This window comes from Lytechinus pictus, chromosome 10 (assembly GCF_037042905.1).
Source record: "Lytechinus pictus isolate F3 Inbred chromosome 10, Lp3.0, whole genome shotgun sequence".
NCBI lineage: Eukaryota > Metazoa > Echinodermata > Echinoidea > Temnopleuroida > Toxopneustidae > Lytechinus > Lytechinus pictus.
The window spans coordinates 34,936,147-34,956,975 of NC_087254.1; the positions used below are offsets into that span (position 1 = coordinate 34,936,147).

General features: G+C 36.8%; 1 protein-coding gene across 2 annotated transcripts; it reads left to right on the forward strand.

The window, feature by feature from the left end:
• The first annotated feature begins 5,253 nt into the window (after positions 1-5,253).
• LOC129270543 (dentin sialophosphoprotein-like) lies at positions 5,254-15,146 on the forward strand. Of its 2 annotated transcripts, none has more exons than XM_064105940.1 (4): positions 5,254-5,394; positions 10,118-10,658; positions 11,302-13,000; positions 13,697-15,146. In XM_064105940.1, exons 2-4 carry the CDS (start codon positions 10,154-10,156, stop codon positions 13,788-13,790), a joined length of 2,298 nt encoding a protein of 765 aa, XP_063962010.1. In that variant the 5' UTR covers positions 5,254-5,394; positions 10,118-10,153; the 3' UTR covers positions 13,791-15,146. The 2 variants fall into 2 exon arrangements, with proteins under 2 accessions (XP_063962010.1, XP_063962011.1); XM_064105941.1 differs by having other exon boundaries at positions 5,282-5,406.
• Positions 15,147-20,829: the final 5,683 nt, after the last annotated feature.

The following is a 20,829-nucleotide window of genomic DNA, read 5'->3' on the forward strand; positions in this document are numbered from 1 at the left end:
TTTTAAGCAAATATTTAAGTAAGGAAAAAACTATCTTAACAATAATGCATTATTGTTAATATAGATAGTTTTTTCCTTACTTAAATATTTGCTTAAAATATAAGTTTTCAGGTCGCAATACTGATAAAAATCAGTCCTTGCTTCACGCGCCCGCATCAATATAGATTGAATTATTTAGAATTTTCCCCTTGTCTAGATTTGACCCCCCCCCCCAACGCTTCGTGCGATATTTTCAAAACGCAAAAAGATAGCGCCACGAAATGTTAGGACTTTTTTTTTCTTTTTTGAAGTCTCGCACAATTTTTGAGACCAAATTCGCGACATACGGGTATACAGTGCGTTTCAGAAAAAAGGTAATCCAAATATAGAGGGTCGTTATTCGGATCATACGTAATTTTGTGAAATTATTATTAAACTGGTAGCGTGGAGGGATTAAGGATATCTTGGACAGCTCGTCTTACCATTGCCGGATCATTGCACAAAAAGCATCCACCTCATGCCTCATGTCGAATTCGGCCCTGAAGCTGCAAATCATCAAAATCTTGAGGAGAAATTACAAATACCTTGTTTCTTAGGTGCATACGCGGCGAAAGCGGGGGGGGGGGGGACGATCCCCCTAAAAAAATGTTGATAACCTTTTTTTTTTGCTTGTCAACAATTTTTGGGTGGTCCCCCCTAAAAATTTTGGGCTTCCGCCGCCAATGCTTAGGTGACCCCAAAGAATTTTGTGGTCCCCCAAAGAATTTGTGGTCCCCCCTAAATTTTTGGGCTTCCGCCGCCAATGCTTAGGTGACCCCAAAGAAAATAATAACAGGGCATGAGGTCATGGTTGAGGGCAACAACTTGATGTCCAAATAGTTTTTTGGGTCTATCAAATGATGTTGGAACGACGGACAGGAGTGCTAGTCCTGAATCCACCAAAGATGCAGTTTCACTCTACGACTCTGCCTCTCAGAATGTTGGTCCAACGACTGTGGTACGATCTGCTCGTTAATCATTTGCTATTACACTCCTGTGGAAGAAAAAGGTCCAATCAAGATTTTACCAGCTCAGGAATCGATGAAAGTATTCTCATCTGCATCTGCCCTTTCATCAAGTTTTCAAAAACTTGGAAAAAGTGGTATCTGTACCCCGGGGGGGGGGGCACTCAGTATATAATGCATAGTGGGTATGTGCCGCGGAGAGGACCCCCATTTTTACACTCAAATTTCCGTTCCGAGGCATAGCATTTTTGTGTTATTGAGAAAAAGAATAAAGAAAGCCGCTCCAGAGCATAGCATTTTCTTCTTCTCGAGAAAAAAAAGAAAAAAAAAATCCGCTCCAGGGCTTCGCATATTTTCCGTTACGCCGTTCCGGTCGCAATTTTGGTGAAAAGCGGCCGCAGCTCGCTGTCCGACCATCGTCTCTGCGCTAGCGCGCACGTCAGTCGTGCCGCCGGGCTAGCCGCACGTACGTTCCATAGGGATGCATACGCACTCGCACGCAGGCGACCCGTTCCAAGGACCCCCGTTTTCACAAACATTTGTAGTTCCGAAGCCCGTTCCGAGGACCCTCCTTTTTACATTTAGCCCGCTCCAAGGCCCCCGTTTTTTGTCTCGCCCGCGGCACACCCCTACCACTTTTTTGGTCGAGTGCCCCCCCCCCCCCCGGGATCTGTACCTGTTGTCTTCAACATCACTTAATTTGGTCATGAGTGGCGCAAGTGGTACAAATAGGGTATCAATGGAAAGCTAATGAGTTTTTCTTTCACATCCATGCAGAATAATTCCCAAAACTAAATATAATTCGAATACCAGCCCTGTAGATTTGGATTACCTTTTTTCTGAAACGCACTGTATAGGCATCGTCACGCCACATGACTTTTACGCACAATGTCATGCCGGAAAACGGCTCATCATCATCATCTGGTGCGGGATGAAGGCGCGAGCATGTAACTCCCGGTTGTTTCTTGTATAGGATTAAAAATTGCTGATAACTACTATTTCATGAGCTTGCCTGAGGAGTCATGGAAGCTCAAAGTGCTTACTTTGCCAAAATAATGTTTGTTGTTGGCATTTGTATCCAGGGGCGGATCCAGGATTTTCCAAAAGGGGGGGGGGACAAATTTTTCGGAAAATTTTGACAAGCAAAAAAAAATGTTTTCAACCCCCCAAAAGGTCTTCAATTTCAAAAGAGGGGGCACACCTTTGTTTTAATGGCATTTTTTTACATTACAAATTTTGATTATGCTTCTCAAAGGGGGGGGGGGTCACGGGCCGGCTCTGCCCCCCCCCCCCTGGATCCGCCAGTGTTTGTATCAAGTCCTCAGGAAGACTATTCTAGTCATTGATTACTCTTCTACTAAAATACTTATTTCTCATATCCAGTTTGCTATGGTGTTTCAATATTTACATGGAGTGACCTCTTTTAGAGTTGCTACCAGACTTGGAGACCCGGGGGGGGGGGGCACTCAGTATATAATGCATAGTGGGTATGTGCCGCGGAGGGGACCCCCATTTTTACACTCAAATTTGCGTTCCGAGGCATAGCATTTTTGTCTTATTGAGAAAAAGAACAAAGAAAGCCGCTCCAGAGCATAGCATTTTCTTCTTCTCGAGAAAAAAAAGAAGAAAAAAATCCGCTCCAGGGCTTCGCGAATTTTCCTTTACGCCGTTCCGATCGCAATTTTGGTGAAAAGCGGCCGCAGCTCGCTGTCCGACCATCACCTCTGCGCTAGCGCGCCCGTCAGTCGTGCCGCCGGGCTAGCTGCATGTACGTTCCATAGGGATGCATACGCACTCGTACGCAGGCGACCCGTTCCAAGGACCCCCGTTTTCACAAACATTTGTAGTTCCGAAGCCCGTTCCGAGGACCCTCCTTTTTACAATGAGCCCGCTCCAAGGCCCCCGTTTTTTGTTTTGCCCGCGGCACACCCCTACCACTTTTTTGGTCGAGTGCCCCCCCGGGCTCGGAGAAGCTGTCTGCAGAAATGTTGACCAATCCATGCATAATCTGGTGGACCATCATATCTCCTCTCCTCCGTCTATAATAGAGTGAGTACACTGAGTCTCCTTTCATATGGGAAGTTTCTCAAATCCTTCATAATTTCCCCTCTGTACTCTTTCAACCTTCTTTGCATGTTCTGCAAATGATACCGTTCCAGATGACGCTCCCATATTCCAGATATGACCTCATTATGTCTTGATGAGAATTGGCAAGGTAGTTTTGTTTAGCTGAGTGAAAGTTCTCTTTACAACTCCAAGCAGTTGATATGCCTTGTTAACAGCTAGAGACACATGCTGATGAAATTTCAATTGGTTATCAACTGTTACTCCGAGATCCTTTTCAGTAGCTACCGATTTCACTTCTTGTTCCAGCATGTAGGATTTTGTTTCTAGATTATTCCTTCCGATATGTAGGATTTTGCATTTACTGCTATTGAAAGGTAACTGCCATTTCTATGACCACAATTGCAGTCTATCCAGGTTCTCTTGAAGATCAGTGATCTCTGATAAGTCAATCACTAAATTGTAAAGTTTGAAATCGTCAGCAAATAAAGCCACTCTTGTTGACATTTTCTACTTCGTGTATATGGGAAATGAAACTCATAAAAAGGGTAATTATATTTCGTTCTAATTGGTCTGCTTAATTAATTTAGGGTTTAATTTAGTTGTTAAATGGTCTGTAATAATTTACATTAAAAAAAAACAATGAAAAACAAGTGATGAAAAAACAATGAAATACATAAGGAAAAAAATGTCTTTCGCGAATAGTTTGTAAAAACATTTAATTGAATTACGTTACAAAGATGACATCTAAAAAAAGAAAATTTGAAGTGAAATTGGGTGTTAAATAGGCAAATAATGTTTTTCTCGAATAATTCTGTATATTTTCTTCATGATAAATTAAAAATCATTATTTTCCGATTTTTTTTTACACTGGCTTGTATTTGTAAAATGTGCGTGCCAAATTTCGCCGAGATCAGAAGGGGGGTGGGGGGGGGGTGTGCATCAAGCCACCCGTCCTAAATACTAGTACATCCCCGGGGGTGTTATCATGATCCCCCAGTAATTTTAACGTAGAAGATCATAATGTGACAAGTATTATCATAATGTAATAATGACAATGATGATGATGACAATGACGATGATGATGATGATAATGATGGTGATGCATGATGATGATGATGATGATGCCGATGATTATGATGATGATGATTATAATGATAACAATAATAATGATAATAATAATAATAATAATGATAATGATAATGATAATAATAATAATGATAATGATAATGATAATGATTATGATAATAATAATAATAATAATAATAATGACAATATTATAAGTTTCTCTTAATATTCCAATTACTAGAAGAAAAAAATCCAGGCCATAAATGCTATGTTCATGTTTCTCTTTTTATACAAATCCAAATTCAAATTCAAAAGTTTATTGATATAAAATCCTGACATTGAAGGATCATCATCAAAACAAAGAAACATAAGAAAAACAAATTTAATATAACATAAGCATAACATAGTAACATAGATTAGGCAAATTCTTGGGATAAAAAAAAAGACAAAAAAATAAAAATTTTATACATGACATTGCCTTTGTAACCAAATTTACCCCCCCCCCCCTCAATCAAGCGCCTGGGATATGTGCCCCCTTTTAATTACCACACTTATAAATGAGTCACTTCATTTTTATTAGTTTTCTATCACAATGACTCCAGCGATTGCTCGTGTTTTATTTCGTCTAATTATGGTTGCAATAGGGTTAGGTTTTTTTTGTCGCTGGAGCATATATATGTTGTAAAATAAGTGGAGAAATTGTAGAAATAAAGCTAACATCATTACAGTTAAAAACCACTGGCGTGCTGACGTGGGGCCCATGCACCTCCTAAAATTTTCACAACCGAGAAAAAGAAAAGGACAAATTAACATTTTGTAATACAAAGGTCGAAATTTTTGCTCGCTCGCATTACCGGTACTATAGCTTTTTTTTTTTTTTTTTTACCCTTTACTCCATGTCATGTGGCTCCTTAAAAATAACAGACTCGTTTTCGTAAGCCACTGACCCTCCTTAAACTAAAGAAATAAAAATATCCCTCCTTAACTTAAAAACAGTCAGTCACCTCCAACTTTTTTTTTTGGGGTGGGGGCAGTTATGTGGGGGTCATTAAAATTTTGTCGCCCAAGGCCAACGTTGCATGGTTTGGCTCTTTACCGATTTGCTATGAATAGCGCGCGTGATGCATGCTGATATGATGCGGCGCGATGTAAAATTAATCTCTCACTTCTTGCAGTGACATGACAGTGTGAATACTTTCCTGAGGTCTGCTAAAAATCGAGAAGTTTGAACTTGAAGACTGATTGTAATGTAGATCTAGGGAGTCTAGATCTAGTCCATGTGAGTATATTAGTAATTGGAAAGTGTTGAAGAGTAACAGTTAAACATAATTCACTAACGCTTGGTTACTTTCCATGAATTTCTCCTCACAATTTGATTGACGGGACTCTTAATTTTTGTGTTAGGCCGTTGTTATTACCGGCGTGTGCAAATTTTTATCTACATAACTGAATAGGTAATCACACGATTCCATGACGACCTGAGATTGATATCGGACACTTTATACAAAAAAATCACTCAAGTAGTAAAAATAAATAAATAAAAATGAATAAAGACAAAAGTTGTTATGGTTGTTTGTCGGGACAGACAATGACAATTCAAATTTCAGAGTGACAGTGAGACTGACTCGAGCTCGACTGACTTGACTCTTGACTTGAGATGAGTGTGTCTGTGTCTGTGACTAGTGAGAGACTCTTCACAAATAAATAGAACTAACGTTGGGTCTAACTTGAGATCTAACGTTACTCTGCTCTACTCTCTAGCATCGGCATCAGCCCACGTCCACAATCTAGTATCAATCTTATTTATTTTGTAATTATTTTTGTGCCAGAAATGTGATAAATCTTCACGTTGAAAAAAAAACTAGACTAACTAACTTGGGTCTTAGCTCTCCTAAGGCTAAGGCCTTAAGTTAAGCCAGGCTAAAGCCAAAGGCAGAGCTTAAGTCAAGATGATGGTTTTTTTATCCTTCTAACGTAAGAATCTAAGTTAGAAGGAAATTAAATAAAAATATCATCTTTAGCTCTGCCTTTAGTTAATAGGAGAACTAAAAAGTTAAGTTTTTGTTCAACGTGAAGATTCATCAGTATTTCTGGCACAAAAATAATTACAAAATAAATAAGATCATAAAGATCATGGACGTGGGCCGATGTTATCTAGAGCAGAGTAGATATATTATATTTGTAGAATATTGATCTATTATTTATCAGTCATGTCAGACTATCATTCATGCCTCAATTTTTATAAACAATGCATTTTTTAAAATTCAAATATACCCAAATTGTCAGTGTTTTGCTTGTTAATTGAACTGTATTATTTTATGAGTAGAATACGTCTTTATGGACATTCCATGATTAAAATCAAGTCATTGTCAGTATCAGGTTAGGAAATATATATTTCTTTTTTTACTAGGCTTCTAGGGGCTATCTGCAATAGAGGCGCTGGTCAGAATTGGGATCGTCCCTACCTCGGGCGAGGGTTTGTATCTAGGCTCCACTACACTTCACTACCGCTACCCTCCGCTCCAATTATCAGAACCCTCGGGGGACAAATACTCGCTCAAAAAAACAAAAACAAAGACAAATTGTGACACTTTATGGTAACAAAGGCAACATATCAAGACCTAAGCATTCATTCAGCTTACTCTACAGTTACTAAACTTACCATCGGACACAGACTCATTCCTTGCCCTTTCTTGAAAACGTCTAAAAATCGGTGATTTGAAGCCGGTTCTCGATTCATCACACGTATTAAATTCTCTGCCGAATCAAAAATGGCAAATTGCGCATGCGCGGAGGTCTGCAGCAATTCGTACTTACAATTGCTGCAAACCTCCGTGCATGTGCAATTCGCATTCGCCATTTATGAGGATATCTTTGTTTTCTGGGACAATCCCAATTTTGGACCAGTGCCTTTACTGATCTTATTTTCCACAATGGGGCTGATTGCAGAATTTTGGGGGACATTTCATTTTAAGAGTTACTTTTTAGGGGTAACAAATTATGAAGTAAAAGCACATATTCTGCCATATAGAATATTGATTTTCTGAATTACATTTTTTGTGAGAGATCTTGTGGCGACTCTAGAAAGAATAGTTGCTCCAAAGCATGCATTTTGGTGGAATTTTAGGGGCGAGTTTAGCTGTTATGAGGGTGAAATGGCCCATTGCCCTTTTGTATTTCCTATGCTGGTCAGTATTTGCCAAACTTTGAACAGTTAAGTGTGAACCTACTTGAATACCGGTATGCAAAAAAATTATATATATACATGTTCGCATGCTTATTTTCTTTCTTTCTGAGTTTGTCAAATTGAAAGTTGGGTAAAGATATGCAAAAGTCACATGATCAGTGTTGAGTTAAAATTGATGTTTCTCCGTAAGAATCCATGCAAATTTCATAAAATCTTCCAGTTTATATTGTAGGTCAATATTCCAACTGGGAAAAAGTATGAACACTGGGGCCTGTATTCTGTTTATTATTAAAGTAAGTAGAGCTCTCGTGTGTGAAAAAATGATGCATACACAATACAATTGAACATTATTATACTTTAATTTCCACCAAATTTGGAACTTACAAAAAATGCTGCGCTTCATTAAAATCATTTCTCTTCCACTGAAATTTGCAAATTTGTAGAGGATGGTACACAGTGTAATTAAGAGGTGAACATTAAAGAAAAATGTATCAGTTCCTTTGTCGCACCAAAGTATGGTAAAGGAAATCCACATAATTAAAACATGTCAGAGGCAAGAATTTAGATAGAGATGAATTAAGAATTACTCTCTCGTGTATATATTTAAAATCCTTATCATATTCATCACACTTTCTAGAATAGCAGAGAGAAATACTAATGATGCAGAAACAACTAGTGCCCATTCCCACTGATCAGCTTCATATTTTTTAATATCAAAATTGGCAGAATGTATACAGACTGGAGAAAATGTCTTTTGAGGATAATAGTAAACAGCTGTTTACTAAAATTAGGCCTGACTTGAAACGGATATTTTAATATTCGGATACCCGACCTGAAAACCGGACGGCGGACGGGTATCCGAAATTTTACCCTGAAATATAAAAAATAATATCCAGTTGCACTTATTTGAGTTATATTGAAGATTTTCAGTTATGTTTGAGTTGTGAACCTATCCGATGATGGCGAGATTCAGCGTGCGCTAATTAAAATATTTCTGAAAACCACGAAATTACGAGAAGCTGAATATTTTGGGTTGAATCTGTTTTGCAATCGGATTTGACTAATGTGAGTTAGCGTGAGGCTACGGCTACAAATGTAGATGGTATGACTGTGTAAGCTATTAGTAAATGACTATTATTTGAGTTATACAAGTCGGGCCTAGTTACGATCCCATTTAATGGTTGCGAGAGTATGTGTGTTTATTTTTTAGTTCTGATCGAATGAAATAAGATGCAATGAATTTGACCGAGGCGAGTGTAAGTGCGAGTCTACTATATTACTTAAAGTCTAAAACCAGACAGGCCTACATCATTCAGCTCACGCACGTGCTGTCCTGTCTGGACGTGTCTGCAGTGAATCGTCCGATATATATTTGGTCACATTACACTCGCTACACCTTCAAATGGGATCGTACTTGGAATATTTTCATTTTTATGTCGGGTTTCTCCCCATTCCCCAAATTATAGCCAAGCTTCTCATTTCTCAACTTCTGAAACATAATCACACTTCTAACAAAGATTCAAGACAAGATTTAATCACAGTAACAGTAACTAATCACTTACATTCATCACCAGTAAGTTTTACTGCAAAACACGTCGATTCACAACCGACCACATACTCTGCGGGCACACATCATAAACCCTTCTGGCACGATACCGCCTTTTAAGTATTGTTGTTTACGTGATGATGGATATCAAAATTTATAGTGGATATGCCATTTAAACTGAAATGAAGGAAAATGTGTGTTTTGTAATATATATATTAAGTATTAATTCATGAAAGAGATTTTCAATTGACAATTATCATTCTTCCATAATTCTCATCATCATTCATCGCTATCATGCATCTTCACCAATCTTGATAATCATTTAAAATCATTTTCACTAGCATCACTTATCATCATCGTCATTCATTTCAGTTTCACTCTCATTATCATTCATCACAAAGTCCGCCATTATCATAATCACCAGTAAATCAGTATCATAATAATTGACAGTACACATTAAAACAGAAGTCGAAATGAAATTGAGTTGGTGAGCTGAACAGATGCCTCGATTAACAGGCATTTTTAAATTTATTTCTAGGTCAACTTCTTGCCAGTCAAGGATATTTTGATAGGAGGGAAATACGTTTTCAAGTTTTCCTCCACACTTTTAACTTAAAAATAACGCTGTTTAAATGTTTAATCTACTTTAATGATTTAATCCCTTCATTCTAACAACTATCGTTTAAAGTTTAATATATGATGAGTTACGCATTTGAAATCATCAAAACATAAGACGGGAAAGAAAAACGATCTTAAGCGACACCATAGTAAAATCGCCATCGTTGTCAGAACGGAACTTTACTCCATTCACGGACGGTCATGCTCCAAAACTGATATAAGGTCATGTTTCAAAACTGATATAAAAACGATGGTTTTCGGCGGGAATATATTACCGAAGAAGATTAATTGATATTGGTGATTATATTGGCGACTAAAACTTATAAATTTTGTTGGTGAGTCTTACTAAATTTAATGAGTTTTTGTGACAGGAAAGTGGTGAATCAGTGTCCACAGATACCCGAACCCGAAAAATGAAAACAGTTATCCGTCCACACAGGCGGAAACCGTTCGGATATCCGTTTGGTGGCAGCACTAACTAAAATCATTGTGATGTCAATGGGGATTCCGTAAATGTGTGAAATTTCTGTGGATCAAGATATGCACAAACATAACATGGGAATGTCATGAATACTCATAAAAACTTTGGAACAAACACAACATTTAAAAGAATGAAAATTTTCTTGGTATTCTGTCTTTAATCCTTTGCAGGCATCATACATAGAGCAGAACTTGCTGCTTATAAAGATGGCTAAATATGATGTTGATCGCTTTGAGAATCCTCCTGATGAAGACCTGATCTGCTGCATCTGTCAGTGTGTCCTTGATAACCCCCTGGAGAGTCCCTGCCGTCATGTCTTCTGCAAGGTCTGCATCGAGACATGGCTCACCAATCGCAGCAACTGTCCCAACTGCCGTAAACGACTTCGCATCTCCAAGCTTAAACCAGTTCTCCCAATCGTCAGGAACATGATCAACCGCCTCTTAATCATTTGCGAAAACAGGGAACATGGCTGCACCGGGGGAATCAAGCTTGAGATGTATGATAGACATGTCCAGAACTGTGACTTTGCTCCGATCAAGTGCTTGAATACAGGGTGTGGACAGACTGTGCTAAGGAAGAACATGCTGGCCCATGAACAGACTTGCAAATATCGCCTGATCATGTGTAAGAAAGGGTGTGGGTTACCGATCTCCATGGAGAAGCTGAAGAAGCACAACTGCTTGGATGAGCTGAAGAAAAGTATGACAGGTGAGAGTTATTTTATTTGAATGCCTAGTTTATGGAAAAAAAAGAGAGGGAAAGAAACCAAATGACATTTGATTGCATATGCAGGGACTGCTGATGGCACAACCTCTTTCATCACTCTGTTAACATTGCACACAATGTAATTGTAAGATAAGTGCAAGAAAAGTCATACAATAACCACTGAAGGATAGGAATTAACTTTATAGTAGTAATTGAATACACCTAACTTCATAAGGTCTTTTTAATAGTAATTTTGTCAAACAATGGTTATCTTAAATTCTAGTTGGTCTTAAAAAACTCACTGACACTATGCTGTCAGTTATGACAGTATCTATGAAGTTGTCAATCTCTCTAACAATTCTGTAAATCCTTGTTTGTGATTGTGAACAAGAACCCCTGATCACGATTTTTTTGTGGGAGCTGTCAGAAAATGACAACTTTTCTTCGCTGGCAGCTATCGTGAATGGTGTATTGAGAAGTTGCTGCATGAAAATCAAAGTCATTTGTGAAATATTGTTTGAATACTTTTTCCAGTCACATAAATTTACTAAAACCTTGTCTAGACACAATGTAAAACATCATGGTTCTATGATCAATTTAGATGTTAAAATTTTTCTTATTTTCGTATTCGTTTTTCTTTTCACAGCTATGGAGGAACAGTACAAGCAGCGTCTCCTTGAATTAGAAGCCAAGTTAAATACAAAAATTCAAGTTCTGGAGGATCGTATAAAAGCTATGGAAGAGAACTGTCAACAGGACTATGGCTCAGGCTGGGGATCAGCTAGAGATTCGTATTCGTCTATGGCCGGTTTTGATGAGAGCGATTCGCCGAGTAGGGATATGGAGTACACAGACATTCAAGATTTTGAGGAGAATAATGATGATGATAGTAATTCATACTATTACTCTGGCAATGAAGATAATGACTTTGAAAGCACTCCTGAGTACCAGGAAGCACAGACCTATGAAGTATATTCCCCTGATGAACCTCATGTGGAAGAAGAGCAGCAGGAACACGACGAGGAGGAGGAAGATGAAGTTGGAGAAGAGGAGGAAGATTCAGACACTGCATTCTTTCTCAATTCTGATATGGACAGCAACAATGACTCAGAGGGTGATCTCAATGATTCCTTGCTTGACAGCAGCGATTCCGACTCCATCGCAGATGATCAGGAACCTGTTCAAGTCTATGAAGTTAGCCCAACAAGCCCTCACTCTGACCACAACCTGCACCAGGAGGATTCCTCTTTGATTGAAAATGTAAGTTATGAGGAAGTGAGTGATCCAGTATCCGTCAATTCCCCCCACAGCAGCACTCACCGAGATCGTGGAAGGAGAGACCAGCATAGGCAACCCCAGGATGGGGACAGAGATCAGCAGACTGGCTTTCACGAAGAACAGTCCCTTACTCATGATGAAGCACCTGCTGAGGGATTTTATCCCCGTGACAATAATTATGATAATGAACACTCGTCTCTGTGCAGCCTTCGTGTTGAATATGGCAGCTCGGGAAGAGCTTCCCCCCGTGAGAATGAGCATGGTTATGCGTCTGAACCTGTGGAAGAATCAGAGGCAAACCTTTCATCCAATGAACCGATCATAATTCACGTAGATCCTCAGAGTGGAGATGGGAGGAGACATCCAGATGAGGCAAGCAGGAGAAGGCGAAGGAGCCGCGAAACCTCCAGGGCACATCGCAGGAGCTCAAGGAATAAAAGGAGCCGTCACTCCAGTAATAGAGACAGGACTGGGCAACCTTCCCAAGCATCTGATGCAGCCTCAGAGCATGATGCTCCCCTTCCTGGAGGTCGCCAGGAGGAAACCGCCGCTTCAAGAGATGGAAGGGAATTTTTCTATGGCGTTCCCGTGGATGAATCCGACTCCAGTGCAGACCCACCATGGGAGAGAAAATCAGAAGATGTCTCTTCAGATGTGAGTATCTCTGATGAGTCATTGCTCATGTACGATTCTTTTGACGATGATGACGATGATGATGATTTTCGAAGTAGCAGCCCGGAAGTGTATGAAAAGTTTATTTCTTCTCTTCACAATGTGGACTCAAGTGAAAGTGATAAGACATGGGTTCCTGATGACCCAGCTTCTGACATTGATGGTGTCGAGGACAACACTGCTGACCCTGCTGATCGCCATAGTGAAGATGCAGACCAATTAAACTCAGAGACCCCTGACAGGAGTGGCTCTCAAGAAGACCCCAGAGAGGTTGACCAGTCTCGCCGCAGTTCTAGGACAAGATTATCTAGAAGGACTAGGTCTAGACCAGGTGATAGGCCAGCATCAGACAGGGATCCAGCAAGTCGATCATCAGATAGTGAGACTGTTAACCCGTAAGTTTAATAGTTACTTGAAAATTTAAGTAGATCTGTTGATATTTGGAGAAGTTTCCTATTATTTCTTCTCTCTATGAAGGAGTAATGCAGTAAAGCATCTCTTATGATGTCCAGTCGGGTTCTAACCTAGATATAAATCTAACTTGATAAACATTTTCCAAAATAACTTTGCATTTCATCCACCTTGTGATCAAAAGGATATTGCTCGACATGATACATATTCTATTCTGTTCTATGTTTTGAGACTGATAAGACAGGGCCATTACTATCCATCTGTTCTTTCTTGGAAAGAATAATATGCACAAATACCCCAACCAAAGTGAGTAGTGAAGTTGACAAATTATATACCATTCAAAAGCTAGGTTATACATGTAATCTACAACATGGTATGACCTTATAATTATTTCGCAAGCCGTAATGTCTGGTAATTTCTACCTTCAAGTATAAAATAGACCCCCCCCAATCATAGCAGCATGAACCAATATCTTAAATCTTTTGTTCAAACCATGGTGAGATATGTATTTCAATGGGTTTTTTTTCCATCTGCAAGACGAGTCTGTATTTTATCATAGAAATACAGATTTTAGGGATCAAATAAATACAATTTTTCATTCTCAGACTCTTTTTTGAGTCTATTAAAGCATCCTTAAATTGCTTGAAGGTAAAATATTATTTTCTGTATTTGTTATAAAGGACAAGAAAGAGACCTGTGACAGAAGATAGCAGTTCAGAGAGTGAGAACACTGAGGATAGCAAGCAACATCCCGCATGGAAGAGGAGAAGATAAGATAAAAATTAGGTGATTGCTTTGGCCTTCTCAGTAATTATCAATTCCACTTTGGTTTTGGAGATTTCCACATGAAATGAGAGTCATTGATTCTGGATCGTACTGCAGATGTTAGTGAAATAGCCAGAATATGGAAAATTCCCATGAGCCCATTCCGAAGACTAGTGGCCTGGGCGTTTCACAAAGAGTTATATATCATTCTGAAGTACCAATATGTGATATTTAAAGCTTGATTTTATCGATTGATAAAAAATCAGCCTGACGCCATCTCTCTGGAAGCTGATCTGGACAATCATCAGTTAACAACCACATGCTTTTCAAGTGCAAATTCCATGCATCTGCATTTTGCTTTTTTTTGCATATTTGTTCAGATTAGCTCTCCAAAGAGATGGCATCAAACTGAAGTTACAATGCTTTCACGAAACGGGGGCCCCAAAAGTAAAAACCTCTCTGAAATACCAATATACAAAATGTCTGCCAAGTTATGTTATCATACATGTGTCAGTTTTTGTACAAAACCTAAAAATTTAGTGGATTATTATCTTGTTATTGTACAAGATAATGTCTCTGTGGACCAATACTGTTTTATAAGATTGATGATTTTGATCATGGTTTCTTCCCTTGCTCCAAATTAACAAAAGGTAGGACAAGCAAATACATTTTTTTTCAATTTAGTATTTATGTATAAACATAAGGCAAGAAAGTAAGTTACCCTTTCGTTTCACAATATTTAAAAAAAAATTTGTTTCATTGAAATAAATCAACACAATTACATATTAACAAGATTGGAATGATTCAAAATAAGTACAAACTTGGTAGACATGTTCCTATATTGATTGAATTTGATTTGTCAAGTCATGCATGAGTGAGCACACAATGAATGCAAACTCACTTTTTTGTCTTCAATATAATGACTATAAAGGTTGGAAAATTCATGTTCATACATGTAATGTTGAGCTCAAAGGCAACAGGGTATTATAGGTAAAGAGTGCCCTCTTGTGGTAGGATTAAGGTTACTTTACTTTACTCGTACATCACAGCGAATCTCCTTTTTGAATTCACATCATTTTCTTGGCTGTAAACAATTGAATGTACAGTTTATTTTCAGTTTGCTGGGTTTTTTTTGGAGTGACAACATATGTCAAAGGAAAATATAACTCACATCACATATGTCTAGGTCAAGAGGAGATAATTTGAAATATGTGAAATAAAGAGGAAAATCTGAAAATTGCTGTACAAAACAAATGGAGAGTTGTCCACAAAATCAGCCATTTTGAAGTACGTTTGCCAATTTGAGGATCCCCATAGAAAGTACAACAAGACTTTTTAAACATTCATAACTTGCTTATTTTATAACCGATTTTGATGAAACTTGTTTTAAATTGTTCCTCTCATTTTACTCTTTCCAATAAGATTGATTCTCCTCTTGGGTTTTGGTTTCCTTTAACAGGTTGTTGATTTGAATAAATTGACAGAAATGGAGCAAGCATCACACTGAATATTTGATTCAATTTGGCTATAAAATAATAAAGTTTTATATGGTATTTAAAAAATCTAACCAGGGGTGGTATTCTGAAATCTTTTCTATCTTATTGATTTAGGATGACGCTAAAATCATTGCAAATTGGTATTCTGAAAATCTTCTTAACGGGTTCTTATCTCTGTAAGAACTGCTCCTTTCTCATCTTCAACACGAAAAAAAAAAATAGAAAAAGGATGAATGAAAGAGAAAAGGAAAGATCAAAAGATAAAAAAAAGATAATGTAAAGAAAAAAAAAAAAAGAAGAGAAAAGGGGGAAGATAAAAAGCAAAAATAAAGATTAAAGAAAGAAAGAAAAAGAACAAAAAGGGAAGAAAGATTAAGAATAAATGAAGAAATGAAGAAAGCAAAGAGAAAATAAGGAAGAAATATTAAAGAAGAATGAAAATAAGAAGAAGAAGAAAGACAGAAAGGTAGAGACAGGAGAGAAAGATATAAGAAAAAGATACCAAAAAAAAAAAAGGTTAAGACACCAACAAATTCAGGGTGAATGAAAGAGTGGAAGGAATACACTTATGATAGCCTCCTTGTTACTACTAGTGGCCGTTGATTTTGAGCAAGAAAGAATGTGGCCATCATGAGATGTGATAGCCCTCTAGCTATTTTAAATATCGGTAAAGATAAGAAAGATGAAAAATATATAGAACGTTTTCAGAATACCATGCACTTATCACATTTAAGCACAAGTCGTGCTTATGCACAGGTTATAAATTTACACACGGCATAGGTTGAAAAGGTAAGAAAAAGTTAAGAATACCACCCCTTGTGTTTTTACAAGATTGTAATGCATACCCTTGGTGGGTGATGTTAGATCATGTTATTTTGTCTTCATATTTTATCATATAAAATATCCAATATTCTGGTTTATATAGATAATGATCACAAAGGAGCTCTTCACTAAAAATGGCTAAATAAAAAAAAAGTCATTTTACAAGTGTAGGGCGACATGTTCTTCTATAAAAGAGTTTGACCTTTTTGGAGGAGAAAAGTAAAATAATAGAATACAGACGATTTTGAGAATCTGTGATATCATCAACTTCTCAAGTACCCCTCAACAGTGTGTAGATATCAATCACTTTATTAAAGATTAAAAAATGTTGTACTTTATTACTTTACATCACACTTCAATAATATTTTAGGTGATGTCCTGTTATGCTTGTTTCGTATTACTCATTTATTCAATTCAACTTTTTGTTGAGGTAGATGTGACCTTTAAAATTATTCTGTATATCAAATAAGAATAGATCCACAGTAAGGTGAAGGCAGTTGAGAATTGACATGAAGAGATGACAAGTTATTTATTTATCCTTTCAAAATTTCAAATTCTTTAAAAGTTGTATGGGGGAGGGGTCTCCTGTACTCAGGGGCAGTTTCACAAAAGTTTTCATCACCTTCAATGTAGTATTAAACAGTATGGCACTTGTGCCTTCTAGATGTCCTTATGAGTGAGATAAAACTAAGGGGTGTTTTTGCCATGGGAATCATCCTTTTACCTCTTCATCCATCTTAATTGCATTGCTAATAGGCCTCATTAGACTAGTTTATTGTTAGTCATAGTGTTTATTATTATGTTTGTACATGTATGGCTGAAAAACAACATACACTGTAACTGCAATCCCATTTTGAAGGGGAATGAAAGCCTTGGAACAAGTTAGTTTGTCTGAAAGCATTTAAATAACAAAATTAAGATCAGATGTTGTTTGAAGGTTTGCATGGTGGTACGTACAATCGCTGATGTGGTTTACGGTACACCATGTGAAGTGTTGTAGAAACAGTGGATAGGAGAAGAGAAGAAATGGATAGGCGAGAAAGCGGAGATTTGAGAGTAGAGTATTCTTTCTTGAAAGTAGTCCTGGTTTACAGTCCTTTTCAGGACTACTTTCAAGAAAGAATACTCTACTCTCAAATCTCCACTTTCTCGCCTATCCATTTCTTCTCTTCTCCTTTCCACTGTTTCTACAACACTTCACATGGTGTACCGTAAACCACATCAGCGAAAATTAAGATCAACAAAAATTTGGGTAAAACTTGAGACACAATTCTTATAAGAAAGTTATTCATGAGCATTTGAATGTCGAGAACACTAATGCAATGGAGATCTTCCAATTGGCAATGTGATCAAGATTCCTGATGTCCAACTCTCCCATTTGAAACTTAAAATATACCCCCAATATACTCATTTTATTCATGATTTATCCATGATATATTTTGTGAACTTTTATTACATGTCCTTTCTTTGAGAGAACATGTCCTTGTAAATGAAATTACATGTCTTTTTTATTGAAAGTCTTTACAAAAGTGAGCATTTTAGTAAAATATAAAGTTTTAGAAGTATTTAACATCATACATGTACATCTTGGTCACATTGCCAACACGATCTCCTTTTTGACATTCATATTCTCATAACTTTTGAATTGTTTTCCAAATGCATATCTTTAATCTTTTTCTATGATTTTTCTGTTTTCACTCAAGCTAACTTGTTAACTTGAAGCCAACTTGAAGTTAATTTGTTCCAAGTATTTTAATCAGTTATAATGTCAGTCAGCTGCTAATATCATGTCAGAAAGGCCGTATTTTAGAATTATGGAAACACTATGTTGTCTGAAATGGTCTTCTAATTCCTTAAAGATATCTTTCAAATACAGATTTTACATCAAAATTTGTTTTTTTTTTCATGCCCAATCAAAATAAAGTATAGATCTGCATATTTTTGTCTTGTTTTATAAAACTCCCTTCTCAAGCATGGAATAGGCTGAAAATTTCAGGATATAATCTTGTGGCCTTCTAATATCCAATGAATAAATTTGTAAAGTAAGATCAAAGGGCTATTTCTGAATAATAAAAAAAAAGCATTACTGAGATGTTCTAGATCCAAATTTGAATTCTATGAAATGGCTGAAAAAATGCCAAATTTAAAATTCAACAGCTGAAAAAACATCTGATATACCTTTGCAATATCGGAATATTTGATGAATCTCAAGTTTTATTCACATTACTGACCCTTGACTTTAAGATTTAGACAGGCTTTGAATTTCAGTATACAATATTACAAGACTTAGGACTGCTGATATTAAATACTATAGAGATATCATTTATTCATTATGTTTGTTGCCATGGGAACAGAGTTGGCTTGATCCTGAGGGAATAAGTTTATTCATAATGATAATTGGAATGCCCAATATGTTATACACACAATTATAGAAGAGAATACACATATATTTCTTCAATACCATATCAGGAGATCATACTTCAGCGTTTCCACTCACTGAGCATTTCTCACAACAAGGTCATCAAATAGGCGAGTCTGTTTGTTTCCATTTCTATCCAACAATTAGAAATAGACCAATGGTGTTTTCTCATGAATTTATATGAGCTACAGTGAACATGTTGTGAAATGATGCATACACCATATCATCTGAACCTTGAACCTTGAACCTTCACTTTTGATTTGTTTCTTTGTTTTAAGGTTGGTGATTAGTGATGTTAAATCCGTAAAGAGATATATCTGATTAGTAAAACTCAAATAAAATGAATATTCATCTTGTTACAATCAATTTGGTTTTTACCGTGTCACCTACCTACCTGTTTGTGCAGGCTTCTTCAGACTAGCGCTAGTCTGAAGAAGCGTGCAGAAACGAGTAGGCGAAATATTACAAGGTTACTGGTAAAAACCAAATTGAGTATGAAAAGATGAAAATTTGTTTTATTTTACCCCCTCCCCCACCATGTATCAGCGATTCAGTAATATTTGAATTACTTAACATGAAGGTCATCATGCGTTTTTATTGTGTTTAGGTGCTCTTTTAAAAGTTTTAAATTTGTGTTAATCATACTGTATGATATGGTATTAAAGTATGGGACATGGAATATTGAAGATGGTGAAATGAAAATAACTATAAACAGAACATCCAAACTGGACATTTCAATAAGTGTGTTCTTGTTGTCTTCAGGAGAATAATTTCTGAGGACCTACATGGTTGTTTCCGTTTTTGTTTTCCGTTATGTGTACTGTTCCATATCATGCAATTTTCTGCTTGTTAATGTTTCAAGCAATGGGATACAATATTCTCGGGACTGTTTCAAATCACTTGTAACAAATCTGCAATAATAATTAAAAAGCTACTGAAATCATTAAATCTGCTTATTTGTTAGACATTGTGCATTTGTGAAGTAGGACCCTGCATTGAAATCTATGCTGATAAGATTAAATACTATCCATACGAAATTGTACTGCATGAAACTTTAATAGCTTTGATTGTAATCTGCCATCAACGCCACTACATGTACATGTTGATCAACAGCCAATCAAAAGCATTCTCTAAGGAAATTTTCATTGATGTGCCCAACATTGACAGCAATGGTCAATGATATGTAATGTGGTCCAGGGTTGTAATATTTGAATTGATGTCTATAATCCCCATGGTAATTTTGCAATGAACCGATCAAATGTCACCATTTTAGTAGCTTTTAACTGTTATTGTAATTTGGTTTTGCAACAAGTTTTATGAAGATCTATCTGTGGGGTATTAAAGAAAGCATGATATTCCGGTGTGAAAAAAGCACTGAGATATTGTCTGAGCAGTGTTGGGAGTAGCATGTATAAACATATGTCTGAGAGTATGAAAATTCAATACGTAAAATACATGTCTGACTTTATTGGATGGCCACAAATTATTACTTGAAAACGTCAGGTATTAGTACCCGACTGATTTGGTATGTTTCATTGATTGATGATGGAATGAGAATATTTCACATATGAAATTGAAAAAGTATATTTGATGACATCATTTTGTGAAAAATGAATAATGAAATAAAGTCATTAAATTATGATTTAAATTAAAGTTCATGTATAATGTCATATTTCACTCTGCCTTTTATTATATGGAGAGATATGATTGATCCAATTAACTTCACCTTTGGAAATCCATCAATTTCATAATTTTTTAGACTGGAAATTGGCACAATGTCCCTACTCGCTTTGTAAACAAAGAGTAGCATATTTGTCAAGACAATGATGCATGCGAAATATACATCATATTGAGAAAAAAAAAACTTTAAATATTTTAAAGGACAAATATGCATTCTAGATATTGGAGTTGCTGGCTTTCCATAGTTGTTATTGATAGGATCAGTCACAACTCTTAATAAGATGGTCTCTGATGCATGCATAACACCATTCCTGGTGGGTGTTTCATAAAGCTGTTTGTAAGTTAAGAGCGACTTTAAGAACAACTGGTGATCCTTTCTTGTGGTGAATGGTAAGCATAAAAATGTTCATTGACAATGGTTTAGCGTATAAGAAAGGATCACCAGTCGTTCTTAAAGTCGCTTTTAACTTGCGAACAGCTTTATGAAACGGGGCCCCTGGTATAAAACTTTACATTTCCAGAGGCTCTTTCACAAAGATGTTATAAAGGGAAGTCTACCCCAACAAAAAGTCAACTTGAATTGAAAGGGAAATCAAACGAGCATTCCGATGAAAATTTCATAAATCAGATT